At 51.0% G+C, this 21,991-nt stretch overlaps 1 protein-coding gene across 2 annotated transcripts in view; it reads right to left on the bottom strand.

Annotated features, from left to right (window-relative positions):
• Nucleotides 1–13,581: 13,581 nt before the first annotated feature.
• The window catches only part of MVB12B (multivesicular body subunit 12B), a 200,200-nt gene continuing 191,790 nt past the window's right edge, over nt 13,582–21,991 (bottom strand). Inside the window, exon 10 of one of the 2 annotated variants that reach the window (XM_052648784.1) lies at nt 13,582–16,799. In XM_052648784.1, the coding sequence (XP_052504744.1) occupies nt 16,713–16,799 (87 nt within the window). In that variant the 3' untranslated portion in view covers nt 13,582–16,712. The remainder of the gene's footprint in view (nt 16,800–21,991) is intronic. The other variant, XM_052648785.1, reaches the window with a different exon arrangement.

Below are 21,991 nucleotides of genomic sequence, written 5' to 3'. Positions count from 1 at the left end.
TCCCTTCCTCCAAGTGATGAGGGGCTGTGAACTCTCCGACCCGCCCAGGTGGAATTCTGAGATCGCCAGAAGTCCCTCCTTTGAGCCTCAGTTTCATGAGTATCAAACTGCTGGGGAGACTTTGGGGGTGGGGGTAGCAACAAGTTTGAGCCAAGAACCCATGATTGAAATTCTCCACCAATAAATTCCTCCCAGCTGAGCCCCAAGGGTCTGTAGTTGGTTCAGCGAGCTGGGGCGGCAGGAAGCGGGTGGGGGTCTGCCAACTTCAAACAGGACCTGGGGTGGCGGTGGGGGTAGGGGGGAGATGGTGTTGAGCAGGGAGGCCACCGACAGAGGGCTCAGAGCTAATTAAAGAGGCTGCGTGGGGCACCTATAAACTTGACCCTCTGCCTATTCAAGTGCCAGCCACTCAAGTGCTATGCAAGGATGTCCCCCTCACTTAGGGTGAGCCTGGAAAGGGAACAGACTTGAGTCACACGTAGGACAGACATTTGCAACCCCCTGGAAGACCCCGGCGTGGGCTACTTTGCCTCCCCACCAAAAGCCTCTTTGGACATTGAAGATCTATTGTCTATCAGGCACTGGGCTGGGCCCAGCGTGTGTGCGTGCTAAGTTGCTTTAGTCGTGTCTTTGTGACCCCCTGGACTGTAAGGCTCCTCTGTCCATGGGATTCTCCAGGAAAGAATACTGGAGTGAGTTGCCATGCCCTCCTCCAGGGGATCTTCCCAACTCAGGGATCGAACCTGCAGCTCTTCCATCTCTTGGGTCTCCTGCTTTGGCAGGCAGATTCTTTACCACTAGCACCACCTAGGAAGCCCAACTCTCCCATTTTACAGATGAGGAGAGTAAGGCTCCTAGAGGCAAAGGCTAAAGGCTCACCAGCTCAAGGGTATTTGGCTGGCGGGTGGGAGAGACTGGGTTGGAGCCAGGATCCTCAGACTTATGACACTGGCTTGGGCCAGGGACCAGCAAAGGACAGGTCATCGCTGCTTACAGCCTGCCGTCACCTCGGCCCTGCCCCCTCACACTGTCCTTGACATTCAATCAGGTGCCGATGATGTCTGGCCCAGCAGTTAGGGCTGGGCCTCCCCAGCTTCCCCACGACAAATGGTTCTCATTTGAAAGGGAGGTTATAAAAACACATGCCCAAAGACACTGTCAGGGAACTGAGGATTAATCTCATTTCAGTCAAAGACCATTCCAAATATTTGGGGGTGGGTGGATGGGGGTGGGTAGCAGCCCTTGTCTGGGAAGGAAGTCAGGGCTTGAGGGTGCCCGTCAGGTCAGGGCCAGTGTGGAGGCATGTTGTGATGTGGACTGGGGAGGTCAGGGATCATCACCTACCTGGTGAGGCTGAGCCTGACCGGAGGCGTTGCTCTGCTGCACAAAGTCCCTGAGGCCGCTTTACAAGAGGAGGCCGGCTCCATCATGAGCGCTCACACTGCGTCTGGTATCTCGGTTATGTTTCAGGGAGATTTAAGTTGCCAAAAGAAAGGGAAGGATTAGATGCCGGAGACATTTTCATTTTCTGGATGGTGTTAGAGCTGCGTGTTTTTGCCTGGTGACTCAACCAGAGAGGGCCCTGAAGACCAACCAGGAGGACCCAGCCCCCCGCCCACATGCCTGTGTGGGCTGCACAGTGAGCCCCCCATCTGAGCCAGGGAAGTGATGGACCATCAGCCATGCTCTAAGCCAGCAGCTCCCAAACTGGGGGACCTGGTTCCTAATAGACAACCCTGTGGGGTTCTGGGGCTCTGGCATGAGCTGTGAACTCAGTGCCTCTGCAGAGCTTTCCTAACCACCCCAGTGGCTGCATTGCCCGAAAGCTCAGGGGGTGCCCAGTAGCTGCTGCAATCTGGCCTGTTCAGTGACCCTGGGAGGTAAAGACTTTTATTATCCCCATTTTGCAGCTGGGGAAACTGAGGCTCAGAAAGACGCAGGTGCCCGGACGATAGCGACCCATCTCCTTCAACTTTCTCAGCAACTTTCACAGTAGGGACTGTTGTCTTTCCCAATTAATGTGTGTGGAAGTCGAGGCTCAGAGTTTGGTCTCTAGGATGTGGTCCAAGCCTCTGGAGGAGGGCGGAGCCGGAGGCTTTGGGTCCCTCCAGCTGATCTGGATTCCAAGCTTGGCGAGCGGGGCTGGTTACCCCCTCGCGGCGATCCAGAGCCCACGCGGGCCGCCCTCCGCAAACCGGCGGGGAGCAGCTGGGGTGGGACCTCCGAGGGGCGCGGAGGGGCTCGCGCGGCGGGCTGGCCTCCATCCAAACAAATGCCCGCAGTGCGGAGGCGATGGATTCGTTTTCCGAACTGTCAGAGGGGTTCTTGGAGCTCTGCTTTCTTTTCCGAACGGTGGGTGAGCCGCCAGCACGCAGAGCCGGGGCCCCCGCAGAGCCCAGCGAGGGCCGGCGCCAGACCGGACGCGGCAGAGCGCCCTCGCGTGGCCGGACTGGGGCGCGCGAGCCCGCGTCCCAGGCTGCGGGCGGAGAGGGGCCTCGTGCTCTGGACGGGCCGTAAAGGGAGGTCTAGGATGCGACGAGCCCTGTTTTTACAGAGTGGGAAAAACAGGCAGGAGAAAGGGGCAAGAGACCTCCCAGGTTCCCCCGACTGGGAAATGGGATTCAAAGTGGGGGAGTGCCTCCCTGAGAAGGGCCTGCTCCCTGGAAGCAACCAAAGGCTGTTCCCGCCCCTTGGTGGGGTGGGGTAATGGGGGGTGGGGGGGGCGGTGGTGTTGGGGGGGACACGGCAGCCCTCTACCTGAGCAGGAGGGTGCTGATGGGTGAGGTGGTGCCGGAAACAAATTCCAAACACGGAGCTCTTGGAAATTTTCTGGCAAAACCCAGCCAGGGAACACTGATGGGGTACCCAGGCCCGGGGCCCCCACACTGGGTGGATAGGTCTGGGGTGAGCTGGGGTCTCCTAAGAGTGCCTCTCCCCCTTCCTGCCTACCCAAAATGGGCCTTCCTTGGCCTCCTTGGAGCCCAGTGCCTTCTGTGGGTGGTAGCCAGCACTAGGCCACACCGTGGGCCAAGCATCTTAAGGGTCTCACTTCAGATCCTTCCCTGGAAAGCCCTGGTGATTGCTGGCTGTTTTCCCAGGGCCCCACGCTTGTGTCCAGGGCAGGTGCCAGAGCTGGGTGCTGAGCTGGGGCCATCAAACCTCAGGAGTCATCCTCAAACGGGACAGGACACCCGGAGCATGGAATCCCGGCTGCCTTCAGGCTGGGCGCAGGTTCCGGGAGTACTCTGGTTGGACGCCCTGAGCTCCCTCTGGTTGACCCATCCTTCTGCAGCCTGGTTTCTGCATAGGCACAGCCTATGAAGGCAGGGGCAGTCTGAGCCCACGGACTGTGCTGTAACACACAAAGCGGGTTGCTGTGGTCCTCTGTAAAGGTGTGGGGGTGCTGTGTGACCAAATGCAAACCCCCCTCCATTTGTTTGCCCCTTACTTGGAACATCCTTCATCCCAGTCCATCCCCTTCAGAGCTCAGCACCCACCTTGTCTCTTCCAAAACCTTTCTTCTACCATCTTCCAGGACTCCTCTCCAAGGGACGGGACTAGTGGGGAACAAAAGTCATTTTAAAAGGATTAGAGAGGATGGGCAAAGATTCTTAAGGTGCAGAAAGGAAAAGATTGATAATTGGACTATATTAATAACTTCAAAAGGAAAGTTATGACCAACCTAGATAGCATATTAAAAGCAGAGACATTACTTGGCCAACAAAGGTCCGTCTAGTCAAGGCTATGGTTTTTCCAGTGGTCATGTATGGATGTGAGAGTTGGACTGTGAAGAAAGCTGAGCGCCGAAGAATTGATGCTTTTGAACTGTGGTGTTGAACAAGACTCTTGAGAGTCCCTTGGACTGCAAGGAGATCCAACCAGTCCATTCTAAAGGAGATCAGCCCTGGGATTTCTTTGGAAGGAATGATGCTAAAGCTGAAATTCCAGTACTTTGGCCACCTCATGCGAAGAGTTGACTCATTGGAAAAGACTGATGCTGGGAGGGATTGGGGGCAGGAGGAGAAGAGGATGACAGAGGATGAGATGGCTAGATGGCATCACCGACTCGATGGACATGAGTTTGAGTGAACTCCAGGAGTTGGTGATGGACAGGGAGGCCTGGTGTGCTGTGATTCATGGGGTTGCAAAGAGTCGGACATGACTGAGCGACTGAATTGAACTGAATAACTTCAAAAATTAAATATTAAGATTTTTTTTTACTGAGGTTGCCATTGTTGTTCGGTCAGTCATGTCCGACTCTTTGTGACCCCATGGACTGCAGCACACTAGCTGCATGACCAGCTCCCAGAGCTTGCTCAAACTCATGTCCATCGAGTCAGTGATGCCATCCAACCATCTCATCCTCTGTCATCCCCTTCTCCTCCCACCTTCAATCTTTCCCAGCATCAGGGTCTTTTCGAATGAATCAGCTTTTCGCATCAGGTGGCTAAAGTGTCAGAGTTTCCTTTACGATTGACTGGTTTGATCTTGTTGCAGTCCAAGGGACTCTCAAGAGTCTTCTCCAACACCACAGTTCAAAAGCATCCATTCTTCAGCACTCAGCCGTCTTTATGGTCCAACTGTCACATCCATACATGACTACTGGGAAAACTATAGCTTTGTCTATATGGACCTTTGTCGGCAAAGTAACGTATCTGCTTTTTAATATGCTATCTAGGTTTGTCATAGCTTTTCTTCCAAGGAGCAAGTGTCTTTTAATTTTATGGCTGCAGTCACTGTCTGCAGTGATTTTGGAGCCCAAGAAAATAAAACCTGTCACTGTTTTCATTTTTTCCCCATCTATCTGCCATGAAGTGATGGGACTGGATGCCATGATCTTAGTTTTTTGAATGTTGAGTTTTAAGGCAGCTTTTTCACTCTCCTCTTTCACCTTCATCAAGGGTGGTGTCACTTGCATATCTGAGGTTATTGAGATTTCTCCTTGAAATCTTGATTCCAGCTTGTGCTTCATCTAGTCTGGCATTTTGCATGATGTACTCTGCATATGATAAATAAGCAGGGTAACAATATACAGCCTTAATACACACCTTTCCTAGTTTTGAACCTGTCCATTGTTTCATGTCCAGTTCTAACTGTTGCTTCTTGACCTGCATACAGGTTTCGCAGGAGGCAGGTGAGGTGGTCTACTCTTTCTATCTCTTGAATTTTTCAGTTTGTTGTGATCCATATAGTCAAAGGCTTTAGCATAGTCAATGAAGCAAAAGTAGATGTTTTTCTGGAATTCTCTTGCTTTCTCTTTGATCCAACAGATGTTGGCAATTTGATCTCTGGTTCCTCTGCCTTTTCTACATCCAGCTTGTACATCTGGAAGTTCTTGGTTCACATATTATTTAAGCCTAGGTTGAAGGATTTTGAATATTACCTTGCTAGCATGTGAAATGAGGGCAATTTTGTGGTAGTTTCAACATTCTTTGGCATTACCTTTCTTTGGGATTGGAATGAAAACTGACCTTTTCCAGTCCTGTGGCCATTGCTGAGTTTTCCAAATTTGCTGGCATGTTGAGTGCAGCATTTTAACAGCATCATCTTGTAGTATTTGAAATAGCTCAGCTGGAATTCCATCACCCCCACTAGCTTTGTTCATAGTGATGCTTCCTAAGGCCCACTTGACTTAACACTCCAAGATGTCTGGCTCTAAGTGAGTGATCACACCATTCTGGTTATCTGGATTATTAAGATCTTTTTTGTAAAGTTCTTCTGTGTATTCTTGCCACCTCTTCTTAATATCTTCTGCTTCGGTTAGGTCCATGCTGTTTCTGTCCTTCATTCTGCCCATCTTTGCATGAAGTATTCTATTGGTATCTCTAATTTTTTAAAGAGGTCTCTATTTCCTTTCTATTATTTTCCTCTATTCCTTTGCATTGTCCACTTAGGAAGGCTTTCTTATCTCTCTTTGCTATTCTTGGGAACTCTGCATTCAGATAGGTATATCTTTCCTTTTCTCCTTTGGCTTTTGCTTCTCTTCTTTTCTCATCTATTTGTAAGGCCTCCTCAGATATCCATTTTTCCTTTTTGCATTTCTTTTTCTTGGGGTTGGTTTTGATCACCACCTCCTATACAATGTCACGAACCTCCATCCATAGTTCTTCAGGCACTTTATCAGACCTAATCCCTTGAATCTGTTTGTCACTTCCACTGTACCGTAATAAGGGATTTGATTTAGGTCATACCTGAATGGCCTGGTGGTTTTCCCTACATTCTTCAACTTAAGTCTGAATTTTGATCTGAGCCACAGTCAGCTCCCAGTCTTGTTTTTGCAGACTGTATAGAGCTTCTCCATCTTCAGCTGCAAAGAATAAAATCAATCTGATTTCAGTAATTGACATATATTAATTTCAGATGTATAATATGACAATTCAATATTTGTATATGTTGCAAAATGACCATAACAAATCCGTTTAACATCTGTTATTATATATCCTATGGTGCATGCATGCTCAGTCATATCTAACTCTTTGTTGCCCCATGGACTGTAGCCCACCAGGCTCCTCTGTCCCTGGAATTTTTCGGGCAAGAGTACTGGAATGCGTTGCCATTTCCTCCTCCAGGCGATCTTCCCAAATCTGGGATCAAGCCTGCGTCTCCTGTGCCTCCTGCTTTGCAGACGGATTCTTCACCACTGTGCCACCTGGAAAGTCATCTGTCATCATACAGAGTTAAATGTTTTTTTCTCATAATGAGAACTTTTATAATCTACTCTTCTAACACCTTTCAGATGTGCAAAGCAATAGTAATACCTGCAGTTACCATGTTGTTATTTACATCCCTAGAACTTATAACTGGAAGTTTGTATCTCTTGACTCCCTTCACCCATTTTGCCCATCCCCACCCCCATCTCTGGCAATTAACATTCTCTATAATATGCACTAGGTTCATTGTGGTGGTGGTGGTGGTGTTTATTTACTTATTTATCAATAATACACTGCAAAGTGCTTACAAATCAGAGAACATACTCAAAAAATTAGCTCTGCGTCCCCATTTTATTTATTTTTAAAATTAATTAATTGACTTTTTGGCTGGTGGGTCTTCAGGGCTATACACAGGCTTCCATTAGTGGCGAGCAGGGCTGCTCTTCACTGCTGTGCACGGGCTTCTCGTCTTGGTGGCTTCCCTTGCTGCGGAGCACAGGCTCTGGACACACAGGCTTCAGGAGGGGAGTGTGTGGGCTTGGTGGCTCTGTGGCATATGGGACCTTCCTGGACCAGGGATTGAACTGGTGTCCCTTGCCTTTCAAGGCAGTTTCTTAACCACTGGCCCACCAGGGAAGCCCTCTGTGTTCCTATTTTAAATCCACCTTTTATCAGTTTATGTCCTTGGGCAATCACGTTAACCTGTTTAAAGACTTCGGTTCTTCATCTGTAAAATGATGATGATGGCTGCCCTTTTTATCTTTTTTTTTTTTTAATTGAAGTATGGTGGATTTACAACATTACATTAGTTTCAGGTGTATAACAGTGATCCAGTGTTTTTACAGATTATTCTCAGTTAACGTTATTACAATATAATGGCAGAATGTCCCTGTACTGTATATCCTTGTTGCTTATTTATTTTATCCAAAGTAGTTTGTGTCTCTTAATCCCATAACCTTATCTCACCCCTCTCCATTTCCTTCTCCACACTGGTAACACTAGTTTGTTCACTATAAGTCTGTTTCTGTTTTGGTATATCCATTTCTTTGCTTTATTTTTTTAGATTACACATACAAATGATAACATAGAGTATCTGTATTTCTTACCTGATTTATTTCACTAAGCATGATACTCTTTAGGTCCATCCATATTGTAGCAAATGGCAGACTTTCATTCTTTTTAATGGCAGAGTAATACTCCTCTATATATGTCTATACACACACACTACAGCTTCTTTATCCATTCATCAGTTGTGGGGCACTTAGGTTGCTTCCATATCTTGGCTATTATAAATAACGCTGCTATAAACACTGGGATGAAATGATCTTTTTGAATTAGGTTTTTCATTTTCTTCTGGTAAATACCCAGCAGTGGAATAGCTGGATCATACGGCAGCTCTATTTTTAGTTTTCAAAGGAAACTTTATACTGGTTTCCATAGTGGCTGCATCAGTCTATAATCCCACCCACAGTGGGATTTCTCCACATCCTCAGCAACATTTGTTGTTTGTAGACTTTTTTGATGATAGCCATTTTGACAGGTGTGAGGTGACATCTCGTGGTTTTGACTTGCATTTCCTTCATGATTATGATGTTGCTCAACATCATGTCTGTTGGCCATGTGAATGTCTTCTTTGGAAAAAATTTCAGGTCTTCTGCCCATTTTTTGATTGGGTTGTTTTTTGCTATTAAGTTGTCTGAACGGTTCATGTATGTTGGATATTAATCCCTTGTCATTCATATCATTTGCAAATATTTTCTCCCATTCTGCAGATTGCCTTTTCATTTTGTTAATGGTTTTATTTGCTGTGCAAAAGCTTTTCAGTTTAATTAGGTCCTATTTGTTTGTTTTTGCTTTTTTTTTTTTTACCTTAGATCAAAAAAACATTGCTATGATTTATGTCAAAGAATGTTCTGCCTAGGTTCTCTTTTAGGAGTTTTATGGTTTCAGGTCTTACTTTTAGATCTCATTTATTTTGAGTTTACTTTTGTATATGATATGAGGAAATACTCTAATTTCATTCTTTTACATGTAGCTGTCCAGTTTTCTCAGCAACACTTACTGAAGAGACTGTCTTTTCTCCATTGTATATTCTTATCTCCTTTGTTGTAGGTTAATTGACCATAAGTGTGTGGGTTTATTAATGGGCTGTCTCTTCCATGGATCTATGTGTCTGTTTTTGTGCCAATTCCATACTGATTTGGTTAATAAAACTTTAAAATGTATCAATAGTCTGACATCAGGGAGCATGATGCCTCCAGCTTTTTTCTTTTTTTCTCAAGGATGCTTTGGCTATTTGCTGTCTTGTGGTTCCATACAAATTTTTAGGATTATTCTCTTGCTGTGAAAATGCCTTTGGAATTTTGATAGGGATTGTATTGAATCTGTAGATTGCTTTAGAGAATATGGGCATTTTAGGACTATCAATCCTATTAATTCATGAGTATGGGGTATCTTTCCATTTATTTGTGTCTTCAATTTCTTTCTCTTGTGTCTTGCAGTTTTCAATATACAGTCCTTTCACCTCCTTGGTTAAAATGTATTTCTAGATGCTTTATTGTCTTTGATGTAATTATAGGCTGAATTGCTTTCTTAATTTCCCTTCCTGATAATTATTAGTGTACTGAAACACAACTGATTTTTGTATCCTGCAACTATGATCTGGGCATAAGAAGGTTTAAAAACTCTTCAGTTGATTCTAATGAGCAATCAAGGTTGCAAACCCTCAAGCTCCCTCCAGAGAAGGATAAGAGGGTTACAGAGAGATTGATGTACCTTGGGGGTTCCAGCCTGTGCCAGCTTCTGCCTGTGTGTCCTCCCCCATCAGGCAGTTCAGATATTCAGTGTCTAAGACCTATGCCCCCAAACCACCTTTCCTGAGATTTGTGTCTCTAGTTGCATTCACCTGGCCCAAGGTGTGGGGAGGAGAGAGGTGTCTAGCCCAGCTGTTGTTTTGGTAAAAGCATGAAATAGTGAAGGGATAGTAAAAGGATGGCAGTGACCCAGCCAGGGCAATGTGGGAGGGGGGAGACAGATGAACAAGCAAAGCCAGAAAACCACCTCCCTGCGCATCTCGCATCTGCAGCACTGGCTGTCTTCCCCTCTGGCCTGGTGTTCACCAAGCCCCTCCTAGTTTCAGTGCTGGGTCCTGTGATCCTCCAGTCTCCCCCTCTCTTTCTCTGACACCCTCCCAAGTTGGGCTCAAGGGAGAGAAACAGCAGCCCATGGCAGTCCACATTCCTGCCCCAACCCCACCAGCATTATTGATCGTGTTAGGCACTGTAGTTTCAGAAACGAGCCAGATGAGGGCCCAGCTCTCACCCTTGTCTCTGCTGTCTTTGAAGCCAGCATAGACTTGCCTGTGGAAGCCCAGTGCTGTTCATCATGGTCCCTGGGGTGGTCACAAGCCTCCCAGCAAGTGCCACTGGGGCCCATTCTTCTTGGGTTCCTCAGCAATTGAGTTCAGTCCACCTGTCTTCTGCACCCACTTCAGGAAACTCATTCAAAGAGCATCTGTTCATGCCTGCTGTTCCTCTGGGCTTGTACTAGGTGCCCTGAGTATATGTGTGCCTGGGGAGGAAGTGTAATAACTGAGACATATACCCCTTCCTCCAGGAGGAGATAACCCAATAAGAGGATCCAATGGCTCCAATACCACCAACAGATCAATGGCTTTTAAATGAAAGGTGCTCAGTGGTTTGAAGGGGGTCAAGAAAGGACGTCACAGAGGAGATATATGAACAAGTCTTGAAGGATGAACAGAGTTTACCGGGCAGAAGAGAATGTGGGAAAAGCATCTGGGCAGAGGGAATAGCGTATGCAAAGGCAAGAAAGGAGAGCTTAGGGTCGAGGAAGGTGAAAGCGAAGTCGCTCAGTCGTGTCCGACTCTGCGACCCCATGGATTGTAGCCACAGAATTTTCCAGTCAAGACTGCTGGAGTGGGTTGCCATTTCCTTCTGCAGGGGATCTTCCTGACTGAGGGATCAAACCCAGGTCTCCCACATTGCAGGCAGAGGCTTTACCTTTGAGCCACCAGGAAGGTTTGAGGAAGCATGAATAATTCAGCAGGGGAATTAGTGGCAGGTGAGGCTGGGATGGGAGGTGGGGGCAGACCTAGAACAGTGGGGTACAGAGACCTGGGGGCTCAGATTTCATTCTCAGGGTGAGGGGTAAGGCACAGGAAGTGGAGGAGTACTATTGGACCTTGGCCGTGAGGACAATGGGAGAGATGGCAAGACGGGGGAGGCAGTGGGGGGAACAGTTAAGGGGTCGATGCTGTCATCCAGGCCAAAGGTGTTGAGGCTGGAACTTAAAAAGGAGCAGCCGTGGCGGATTCATGTTGATGTATGGCAAAACCAATACAATATTGTAAAGTAATTAGCCTCCAATGAAAATAAATAAATTCATATTAAAAATTTTTTTTTAAAAGAAAGAACAGCAAGGAAAATAGGGGCTGAGTTTGAAAGCAAGTTTAGAGGTGAGAACTGCCCAGCTGGAAGTGGGCTGATCACAGGCAGCTCCAGGTGGGGGCGTGGGTGGCTCTGGTGAGAGGTGGTAGGGCTGCTCCAGAGATGGGGACGTTAGCGGAGGGCAGGCAGTGAGGGGCCTGGGGGAAGGAGGCACACTCAGCTCGGGATGTGCTGAGATCTAGGGGAAATGTCCACATGGAGACTGTTGCTGGGGCCGTGTGGCTGGAGCTCAAGCAGACTGGCCCTGACAGACTCGAGCATAAAGACCCACTGGCTCCCAGCTGCCAGGAGTGGGCAGCAGCGAGGAGAGAGGTGGAGTGGGGCTCAGGGAGCATCCTGGGTTTTAGCAACAAGCCAGTTAGTGCGGGAGTAGGACAGACATGGCTGGGATGTGTGTGTGTGGCGGGGTGGGGGGGGGGGGGGCAGGGGGGTGGGTGGAATGGGATGGGCTAGACCATCAGCACCACAAGACAGGGAGGTCCATGGTGCCAGTCACTGCTGAGCCCGCAGTGCCCGACTTGGGCCTGCATGTGGATATATAACATAGCTTGGACAGCTGGGCAGATGTGTGGATAGATGAATGGTGCTCCACCCACCTCACTGTCCTCCCCCCTTGTTCCTGAGTGGTGGAGGGCTCTACCATCACCCCAGGGAGGTGTCCCACTCCTCTACCTACAGTCTTCCCCTCTCTGTAGCAGACGCTTCTCAAGGGTCTAAACCTACACCTGTTCCAGGCGCTTTGGGGTCACACAGCCCCACTCCCACCAGGGCCAGAGCAGCCAGGAGCAGAAGGGGTCAGCTGACCCAGGCAGCCAATCACAGTCTGTCCTGGGACTCTTGTCTCTGGGTCTGCTGAACTGAGAATGTGGAAACATGGAGGGCCGTGTGAGCATGCATGGGCCAAGTATGCTGGTGCACAGAACAGGTGAGAGGGAGGGCCAGGGTGTGAGAGGACGAGAAGCAAGCAGGTGTCAAGACAGAGGGCAAAGAGGGGCCACCTGGCTCTGGCCCCTGAGAGGCTCAGCTGCGTCCTGCTTTGGGCTCCGAGTGTCTCCAGGTCTGGCCACAAAGCCCGCCTTGGTCCAGGCTGTCATGAGTGGACTTCAGTTTCTTGCTGCCCAGAGCCTTCTCCCAGGGCTCTCCAGGGCAGTGCTGGAGGCCCCTCTGGAAACAGGTTCTGTGTCCTGGGTGTCAAATCCACCACTTGAACTTCCTGGGTGATGCAGCCCCGGGAGGGACCCGGCACATCCGGTCGGCGGCAACACAGAACCAGGCCCCAAAGATAGCTGGCAGGTCGCTGGGTCTCCGTGCTGACTGCCCGGTGAGTCCTCATTCCGTCCTCCCAGGGGAGGCTGCCGAGGGAGGCACGGCCCCTTTAGACAGGCGTGGGGTGCTCCGAGCTGCGTGCTCAGGAAGCGGCAGCGCCGGAACGTGAGGTCAGCTCTCCGAACTCCATGCCGAGCGGCATTCACGGCTTTCTCAGAGAGTTCTCTGGGCTGTTCTCCCTCTCCCACTGTGGGAAAAAGACCTGAGGGGTGCCGGGCATGGGGGCCTGCGCTGGAGGTGCCGTTACTTTTTGGGGGATTTTCACGGTTCTAGTGAGATGACAGCTATGGGCCACCCAAGCCTGGTGTTAATAGGCCTGGAGGTGGAGATGGCTCAGACCCAGGTGTCTGGCCCCAAAATGCACAAGTGAAAGTGTTAGTTGCTCAGTGGTGTCCGGCTCTTTGCGACGCCATGAGCTGTAGCCCATCAGACCCCTCTATGGGATTTCCCAGGCAAGAACACTGGAGTGGGTTGCCATTCCCTTCTCAGGGGATCTTTCCTGACCCCAGGCATCGAGCTGCATTGCAGGCAGATTCTGAGCCACTAAGGTCACTTTATAAAGGAGGCAAAGAGCTCTGATGGTGTAACCTGACCAGTCGTGTCCCACAAGGAGCCTGTGCATGTCTGGGGCTGGCAGCCCCTCCCGGGCGTTTGGGGCAGCTTCTTGCCAGCAGGTGGGCGAGGGGACAGGACAAAACCAGTGGTGCTGAAGCCGTGTGGTTGTATGACCCCCGCTCCAGCAGCCAGACGGCCCCGCCCCAGCCCAGAGACGGCTTGGGGCGAGCTGGAGATGAAAGCTCCCTCTGCATTCCTTGCTGGAGACCCATTAATACACATGCACTTCACATGCTTTTAAGGAAACTTGCATTTTTCTCCCGCCAGGAGCATTCCTGAAGGCTGCTGCTCCTCCAGGATCCTTCTGGCTTGTCACCAGGTCATCCAAACGGGGCAAGAAAACCCACCAGCTCTTTCTAGAAGGCTGGAAGGCCAGGATGGTGCTGGCCCAGCCTGCATCCAGAATGAGCCGGAGGGACCCGTCTCCATGCCTCAGAGACAGCAGCAAGCCGGGAAAAGGTTAAAACAAACGTTTATTTAACAAATTATATTAAGAAGACAATCACACAGTGAAACTTCCCTTTGCCAAGTACTAGAGTCACCTCAAATAAATACACGCAGTACAACGTTATTCCTAACCTAGTGCAGCCAGCCGCCCGCCCGGGCCCCGGTTCCTGGTGGTGACAGGCCTGGCTGGCAGGGTCCAATGGGTGAGGACGGCCAGCCGCCCCATGAGGGGCGGGCAGCTGCGTTGAGAACGGGCGCCCGGCCGCTCCAGGGCCCAGGGAGGTGAGCGCGGCTTTCATGCTCACCTGTAGGCTCACTCGCCGGCCGGCTCCAGGGAGCTGCGGGCTGGGCTCCCTGTGAATGGTGAGGGGCAGCCCGCAGCCCTGTGCTCGGTGAGACCCCGTCATGCCTGCAGGCCCGTAACTGCACCGGAGGCAGGTGCTCGTGACGGGACAGAGCGGGGCCTGGGCCGCCTGTGCCGCTCGCCGGCTTTGTGCCTGCAGACACGTCTCATCTTCATCTGGAACCAGCATCCACTTCTGGGTATTGGTGTTTTTATGGGGGGGAAGCAGGTGGGAATGACAGAGGAAAATGTGCTTCAAGTGCCGGCCGCGTGCCCGGCAAGGAGCAGGCGCTTCGGACGTGTTGGTCCTCACCTCCCGCCCCCCGCCATCCTGACCGTCCCTCCGAGAGGAGGTTATGGCCACAGTCAGTTCCTGGACTCGGGGTGGGGGAAAAACCTTGTTATAAATTTGCAAGTGAACCTGGGGCCGGCTGCTTACTCCTTACCGCCGTTGTGCCATTTCCAAGGCCTGTGGAGACAGGCTTAGAATTTTCGGGGGACGGAGGAGGTGGCAGCGGGGGACGCTGTGCTCCGGGGAGTCCTTCTGGGAAGGGTGGAGGTCACTGCCCTTCGTGTTTCTGAGAGAAGCCCTGCCTCTCCGCCCCTCGTGGCCAGAGGGTTTGCGGAGAAAAGCACCGTCCCAGAAAGGAAGGGGGAAGAGGGGGCTCAGTTCCCAGTGAGCGAGCTTCACCTCCTCACGGGCGGGCAGCCCCCCTGAGAAGGAAAGACACAGAGGTCAGGAGCCGCCTAAGACCCACTGGGGACGCTGGCTTCTCCAACACCGTCGCTGCTCCGTTCTCTTTAGCTGCAGACATGGCGCCATCCAGTCACTGGTTAGACCCCGTGCTGAGGCTGCCTGCTGGGGGAGGCCTGGCCCTCTCCTGGCGGCCCTGGACCCTGCCTCTCTCGGCCTGGCCCGGGGGTGGCCTGGTTGAGGGGTGGAGGGGAGACCCTTTCCCCAACAGCCACCCTCATGGTCCTCTTGCTCCCTGACAGGGAATCTCACGTGACTGTTTCTGGACCTCCTTGGGCCTATGGAGCTGAAGCGCTTGCTTCTCAGCAGAGGAAGGCTGCGGAAAGGCTGCAGGTGTTACCTGGCAGGACGACCCCACGGCTGGGGTGTGAGGAGAGACTGAGGGACGGAGCCAACACGGCCGGACAGAGGTGAGCAATGGGTCACCCCCGCTCTTGGTTTTGGACCAGCTCCACCATCCTGACAGCAGCAGCAGACGCAGGTTCTCTGGGCCCCTCGGGGCTCCCCACCCCGTGACTCCCAGGAACAACAGCTCATTTCAGTGGGTACGTCTGAGGCCAAGTCATCGGCTCAGTCCCGGGCGAGCACCCATCCCAAAAGGTCTGCCCAAGGAATTTCCACCCGTGCCTCCTGGGCCCTGGCGGGTTCCAGGGGAGGCCGGCCCTGCCAGGGATGTCCTCAGGTCTCGGGGACAGCGGGGAGAGGTGGCACACAGGAATCAGGAGGTATCGGAAGGGAAAGATCAAGGGCCAGCCACGGGGGAAGGCGGAGGGTCTGGAGATGGCGGAGCTGAGGCCGGCTGAGTGAGGTATGTCTTGCCCTGGCCCCGTCTCAGCCAGAGGCTGCCCCTCCTGACTGCACCCCAGCCACCCTGGTGTCATTCGAGGAACTGTTCCCAGCTGGGCAGGGCCTCTCCTGGGCTGCTTTCTTATGCCAGACACGTGTCAAAGCTCACATCCAATGCTCCAACTATCTGATGACCCCTGCCCCCCACCTCCAAGGTGTGAGATACCAGGTTCTGGGAGTTTAGGACAGAGTCCCACGGCCAGACAAGGCAGCCACCGGGTGAGGACCGGGCCTCCCGGGAGGACAACAGCCCTGTTCCCACGGTGCCCATGTGGGGAGCTGGGCTGGGCGGCCAGCACTGTGGGGAATGATGGCATGGTCACTGGCCCTCATGGCAGAAAGGTCAGTTCTGGCTTCAGTCTGGCGACTCCGTGTCCACGTCCTTGGCACCGGCTCACAGAGCTTCTTTACCCATGTGATGATGGTCGGGGTGCGGGGCCGGGCAGTTGGAGCTGTTGTTGGCACGTGAGCACTGTGGAGATGAGCCCTTTGTGGGGATGATGGTGAGGAGGCTGGGCAAGGGGACCTGGTGGCAAGTGGACCAGGTTCATGTCCACGCAAGCACCCAGCCACTTGGCCGCCTCACCCGCAGGCAAATCCTCTCTGGGCTGGTGGCTGCGGGATGGCCGGCCCCCATCCTCAGGGCGTCCAGTGTGTGAACTGAGGGGTGAGTCAGAGGGGAGCCAGGCCCAGGCCCACTGGGGCACCACCGGCCGCGTCCTCCATGTTTCCTTAGGGTCCCTGTGAAGTTCTTGGGCACTCGATGTCCCTGGCGTGAGAGACCTGTTCCATGGGGCGATCCATCAGTGCTGGGGGTTGGGGGGGGCGGGTGCCCTGTGCCAGGCCGCCAGCCCCTCAGGGTCTTCAGGGAGGAGGTGATGGCTTCATGGTGGCGGAGTCAGGAGGGCAGGGAGCCGGTGGCATCACTGGGTGGCCAGACAACTGTCCAGGGCCCTCAGACAGCTCCTGTGGTGGGTAGGGTTGGTAGGAGGACTAGTCATCACACAGATGCGGGAGGGACCGCTGGTCACTACAGCACACACAGGTTAGTGGAGGTTAAGGAAGAGCATCCCCGGGGAGGCAGGGGGCGTCACGTCGGGGAAACCGACGACTGATGACCGAGGAGGCAACAGCTCAGCTGCCCAGAGTCTCCCAGGAGCGCCGAGCAGGGCGGTGTGGATGGGCGGCGGGAGGGGCCGGGCGAGGGGGCGCTCAGTAGTCCGGGCGCTGTGTCGTCTCCCCGCGGGCGGGCGGGTGGCCCCTCAGGACTGGGGGATCTGCTGGCATCTGGTGGGGCTGGGCGGGAGCCTGGCCGCAGCACTCTGCTCCGTGCGGAAGCTGTACTCGTACTGTGGGAGGTCGGTGCGGGGCGGGAGAGAAGCTCAGTCAGGGCAGGGAACACTGGAGAGAACCAGCCCACAGCTGTGGACAAGCCGGACGGAGGCCCTGAGGACACCAGCGGGCTGCCCTTGGCACGTGCACACGTACCGCAGGCGTGGGCTGTGCACGTGTGCGCGTGAGTGCACGGGGGAGGGGGCACGCCTCTAGTGCTGCGTGGTGGCTGGCTGGCTCGTCTGTGATGACTGGACCATTGCACGCCCTTCCCCTGGTGATGTGAGCCCTCAGCAGCAGCAGCTCACATGCCAGGCGGTGTGCCGCGTGCCCTCCCGCCTCCCGGCAGACGGTCCCCCTGCTCCCGCTGCGGGAGGAGTCTCGTGGATGGGGAGGGACGGCCCTGGGCGCCACCCCAGACCTGGCCAGGCAGGCGGGCTGCAGGCTTGGGGAGCCCCTGGGGCCGGCCGCCTGCTCAGTGCTCTCTGAGCTGAAGACAAGCCGCAGGTGGCGAGGGCCACAGGGACGGGGCGCCCCCACGCCCCCAGCGCCTTCCTCCCTGGGCTCCTGGGACCCGTTCTTAGTAAGTGATGAGAGCCTGGGCCAGGGCAGGACCAGCGGAGTGGACCTGGGTCCGGCCTGCCCCGCTGCCGGCCTGAACCTGGGTTCAGTTCTCACTCTGGAGACCCGGGCCTACCCACCTGACCCGGGTCATGGAAGTGAGATGGTGGGCTCCGAGTCTGGTGGAAATTCAGAGGAGGGGGAACACTCGCGGTTCACCCTGATGGCCAGTGAGGATTTCTACACCCAAATGTGGGGCAGGTGTGCCGGGCAAGAAGAGGAGGCGCAGGTGGGGAGTGTCCGCTGGGCAGACAGGCCAGCGGGCTGCGGGACTGCGAATGGGGTGTGAGAAGGGCCTGGACACCACGGGCGGCAGCCACGTGCGACCCTGGGTCTTAGGAATGAGTTGCTTAGATCAGATCAGTGGTCATTAAATGTTTAAAATAATATTTTCAAAAACTTTTCAGCACTAGAATTTCCATAAGGAAGGGCTCCCCTACACAAAGCAGAGCAGAATCGAACCACCTGGCTGAACTCAGCCTCTGCCTGAAGCTGCCCTCTCGGGGACCCAGCTGGGGGAGCCACCAGGATGACATGGAACCATCTCAGCAAGGGCGGGGGGCATGACCACTGGGTGCCCACCCAGTAAGGTGCTTCAGCTGTGGGCTCCAAATGGTCCCTGAGCCCCAAAGTGAGCTGCCTGCAGCTACGAGGCCCTTCCAGGGGCTGTGCTGAGCTGAGGGAGCACAGCGGAGGGGTTTTGGGGGTCACTCGGGAATGAGGGGGAGCAGAGGATGCTGGAGGGGTTTATTCCTCCCGGGGGAAAGGGTGGGGAGAATGAGCACGTCACCCTCGGCCACCTGCCGATGGCCCACAGACTGACCTGGGACAGAGGGGCAGCTGGCGCTAGGTGTGGGGGCGAGGCCTGGGTGGGCCCCAGCCGACCCGTGTGAGCAGCCAAAGGGGCCAGGGGCCGCCAGTGACAGGACTGTGCTCCCTACACACAGAAGGGGTGGGGAGGGAAGGGCTTGACATTGCAGGGTGACAGCTAGGTCTTTTCGCCTCTGAACCTCAGTGAATTCATCTCTTTTATAATAATAATTTCATGTTATTAAGAAATAACAAGTGTGGGTGAGGATGTGGGGAAAAGGGAACCCTGTGTTCACTGTAGCATTATCCACAACAGTCAAGATACACAAACGATCTAAGTGTCCATCGATGGATGAATGGATACAGAAAATGTGGTACATACATAGGATATTCCTCAGCCATTAAAAAATATGAAATCTTCATGAAACTAAAATCTAGTTCTTTGAAGAAAAAAAAAAGCAAAATGGATAAACCTTCAGCCAGAATCACCAAAGGAAAAAAAAAAAGGCAGAGCGTCCAAATCAATAAAATCAGAAATGAAAAAGAAGTTACAAGGGGACACCACAGAAAAACAAAGGACCATGAGGGGCCACTGCAGGCAACTCTATGCCAATAAAATTGGACAGCCTAGAAGAAAAGGACAAATTCTTAGAAAGGTACGTCTCCCAAGACTGAGCCAGGAAGAAAATCTGAGCAGCCCGACTACAAGCACTGAAACGGAACCTCTGATTACAAAACTCCCAACAAACAGAAGTTCAGGATCAGATGGCTTCACAGGCGAATTCTATCAAACACTGAGGGAAGAGCTGACACCTGTCCTTCTCAAACTATTCCAAAGTATTGCAGAAGAAGGAACACTCCCAAGCTCGTTCTATGAAGCCACCATCATCCTCGTACCTAAATCAGACAAAGATACCACAGAAAAGAAAAATAATTACAGGCTAATATCACTGATGACCACTGATGCAAAAATCCTCAACAAAATACTAGTAAACTGAATCCAATGATCCATTAAAAGGATCATATACCATGATCAAGCGGGTTTATTTCAGGGAATAAAAACTATCTTTTAAGTAATGCCATTAAAAAAAAAAACCCTGTAAATCAATCAATGTGATACATCACATTAACAAACTGAAGAGTAAAATCCATATGATCATCTCAGTAGATGCAGAAAAGGCTTTTGATAAAACTCAATATTGATTTATGGTAACAATTTTCCAGAAAGTGGGCATAAAGGGGACCTACTGTCAGTGTAATAAAGGACATATATGACAAACCCACAGTTATTGAAACAGCGTACTCAATGGTGAAGAGCCGAAAGTGTTTCCTCTAAGATCAGGAATGAGACAAGGATAAACACTCTCGCCACTTTTACTCAACATAGTTTTGGAAGTCCGAGGCATGGTCATTAATCAGAGAATAAAAAGAAAGGGAATCCAAATTGGGGGGAAAAAAAAAAAAGAGTAAAGCTGTCACCATTTTGATGGCATGTTACCACACATCCTAACAGAAAATCCTAAAGACACTAACAGAAGACGACTAGAGCCCATCAGTGAATTCAGTAAAGTTGCAGGGTACAAAAATTACATGCAGAAATGTGCTGCAGTTCCATATGCTAAAAATGAAATATCAGAAAGAGAAATTGAGGAAAATCCTATTTACCATTGCGTCAAAAAGAATAAACTACCTAGGAATACACCCACCTAAGGAGACAAAAGATCTGGAGTCCAAAAACTATAAGATGCTGATGAAAGATGGAAGATGACACGGATCGATGGCAAGTTATACCACATTCTTGGGTTGGAAGAATCCATATTGTCAAAGGACTGCATTACCCAAGAAAGTCTACAGATTCAATGCCAATGGCATTTTTCACAGCACTAGAACAAAAAAAAATTTTTAATTTGTAGGGAAACACAAAGGCTCTGAATAGCCAAAGCAACCTTGAGAAAGAAAAATGAAGCTGGAGGAATCAGACTCCTTGACTTCAGGCTACACTACAAAGCTACAGTAATTAAAATAGTATGGTACTGGCGTAAAAACAAATACAGATCAAGCAAACAGGATAGGAAGCCCAGAAACAAACCCACATAATTATGGTCAATTAATCAACAACAAAGGAAGAAAGAACATACAATAGAGAAAAGACAATCTCTTCAATAAGTGGTGCTGGGAAAACTGGACAGCTACAGGTAAAAGAATACAATTAGAACATTCTCTAACATTATACACAAAAAATAAACTCAAAGTGGATTAAAGACCTAAATGTGAACACAAGATACTATAAAACTCCAAGAGGAAAACATAGGCAGAACACTTTTTGACATAAATCATACCAATCTCTTTCTGGATCTGTCTCCTAGAGGAATGGAAATAAAACCAACCAACCAACCAACAAAAAACAAATGGGACCTAATTAAACTCAAAGGCTTTTGCAAAGCAAAACAACCACAAACAACCTATTGAATTGGGGAAAATATTTGTAAACGATGCGACCGACAAGGTATTAATCTCCAAAATATATTAATACAAACAGCGCATACAGCTCAATATAAAAAGACAAGCAGCCCAATCAAAAAAATGGGCAGAAGATCTAAACAGACACCCCTCTAAAGAAGACATACAGATGGCCAAAAGGCACATAGAAAGATGCTCGACACTGCTAATACAGAGATGCAGGCCAAAATCACAATGAAGTGTCACCTCACACTGGTCAGAATGACCATCATCAAAAAGTCTATAAATAATAAATGCTGGAGAGGGTGTGAAGGAATGTAAATTGGTGCAGGCATTATGGAGAACAGTATGAAGGGTCCTTAAAAAAACTAAGAATAGAGTTACCATACGATCTTGCAATCCCACACCTGGCTATATATCCGGAGAAAATCATTTGAAAAAATACATGTACCCCAGTGTTCACTCAGAGAAGGCAATGGCACCCCACTCCAGTACTCTTGCCTGGAAAATCCCATGGATGGAGGAGCCTGGTGGGCTGCAGTCCATGGGGTCGCTAGAGTCGGACACGACTGAGTGACTTCCCTTTCACTTTTCACTTTCATGCATTGGAGAAGGAAATGGTGACCCACTCCAGTGTTCTTGCCTGGAGAATCCCAGGGGCGGGGAAGCCTGGTGGGCTGCCGTCTATGGGGTCGCACAGAGTCGGACACGACTGAAGCGACTTAGCAGCAGTAGCAGCAATGTTCACTGCAGCACTCTTTATAATAACCAGGACATGGAAGCAACCTAAATGTCGATCAACAGAGGAATGAATAAAGAAAATGTGATATATATATATATATACATCACATATATATATGTATGGGCATACCTGGTGGCTCAGATTGTAAAGAATCTGCCTGCAATGCAGGAGACCTGGGTTCGATCCCTGGGTTGGGAAGATCCCCTGGAGAAGGGAATGGCAACCCACTCCAGTAATTTTGCCTATATATACACAACGGAATGCTACTCAACTATGAAAAGAATGCCGTCTGCAGCAACACGGGTGGATCCAGAGCTCATCATACTAAATGACGTAAATCAGACAAAAGCAAACATCATGGATATCACTTATATGTGGAATCTAAAGGGAGGGATACAAATGAATTTAGTATACAGAACGGAAGTAGACCCACAGACGTAGAAAAGAGACGTGTGGCTACCAAAGGGGAAGCAGGAGGTAGGGATACATTAGGAGCTGGGGATTAACCAATATACACCACTGTATATACAACAGATGACCAACAGGGACCGACTGTATAGCATAGAGAACTGTACT

Source organism: Budorcas taxicolor, chromosome 11 (genome assembly GCF_023091745.1).
Source record: "Budorcas taxicolor isolate Tak-1 chromosome 11, Takin1.1, whole genome shotgun sequence".
In the NCBI taxonomy this organism is placed as follows: domain Eukaryota; kingdom Metazoa; phylum Chordata; class Mammalia; order Artiodactyla; family Bovidae; genus Budorcas; species Budorcas taxicolor.
The sequence above is the reverse complement of the archived record's forward strand: the minus strand, read 5'-3'. Positions and strand labels throughout refer to the sequence as shown.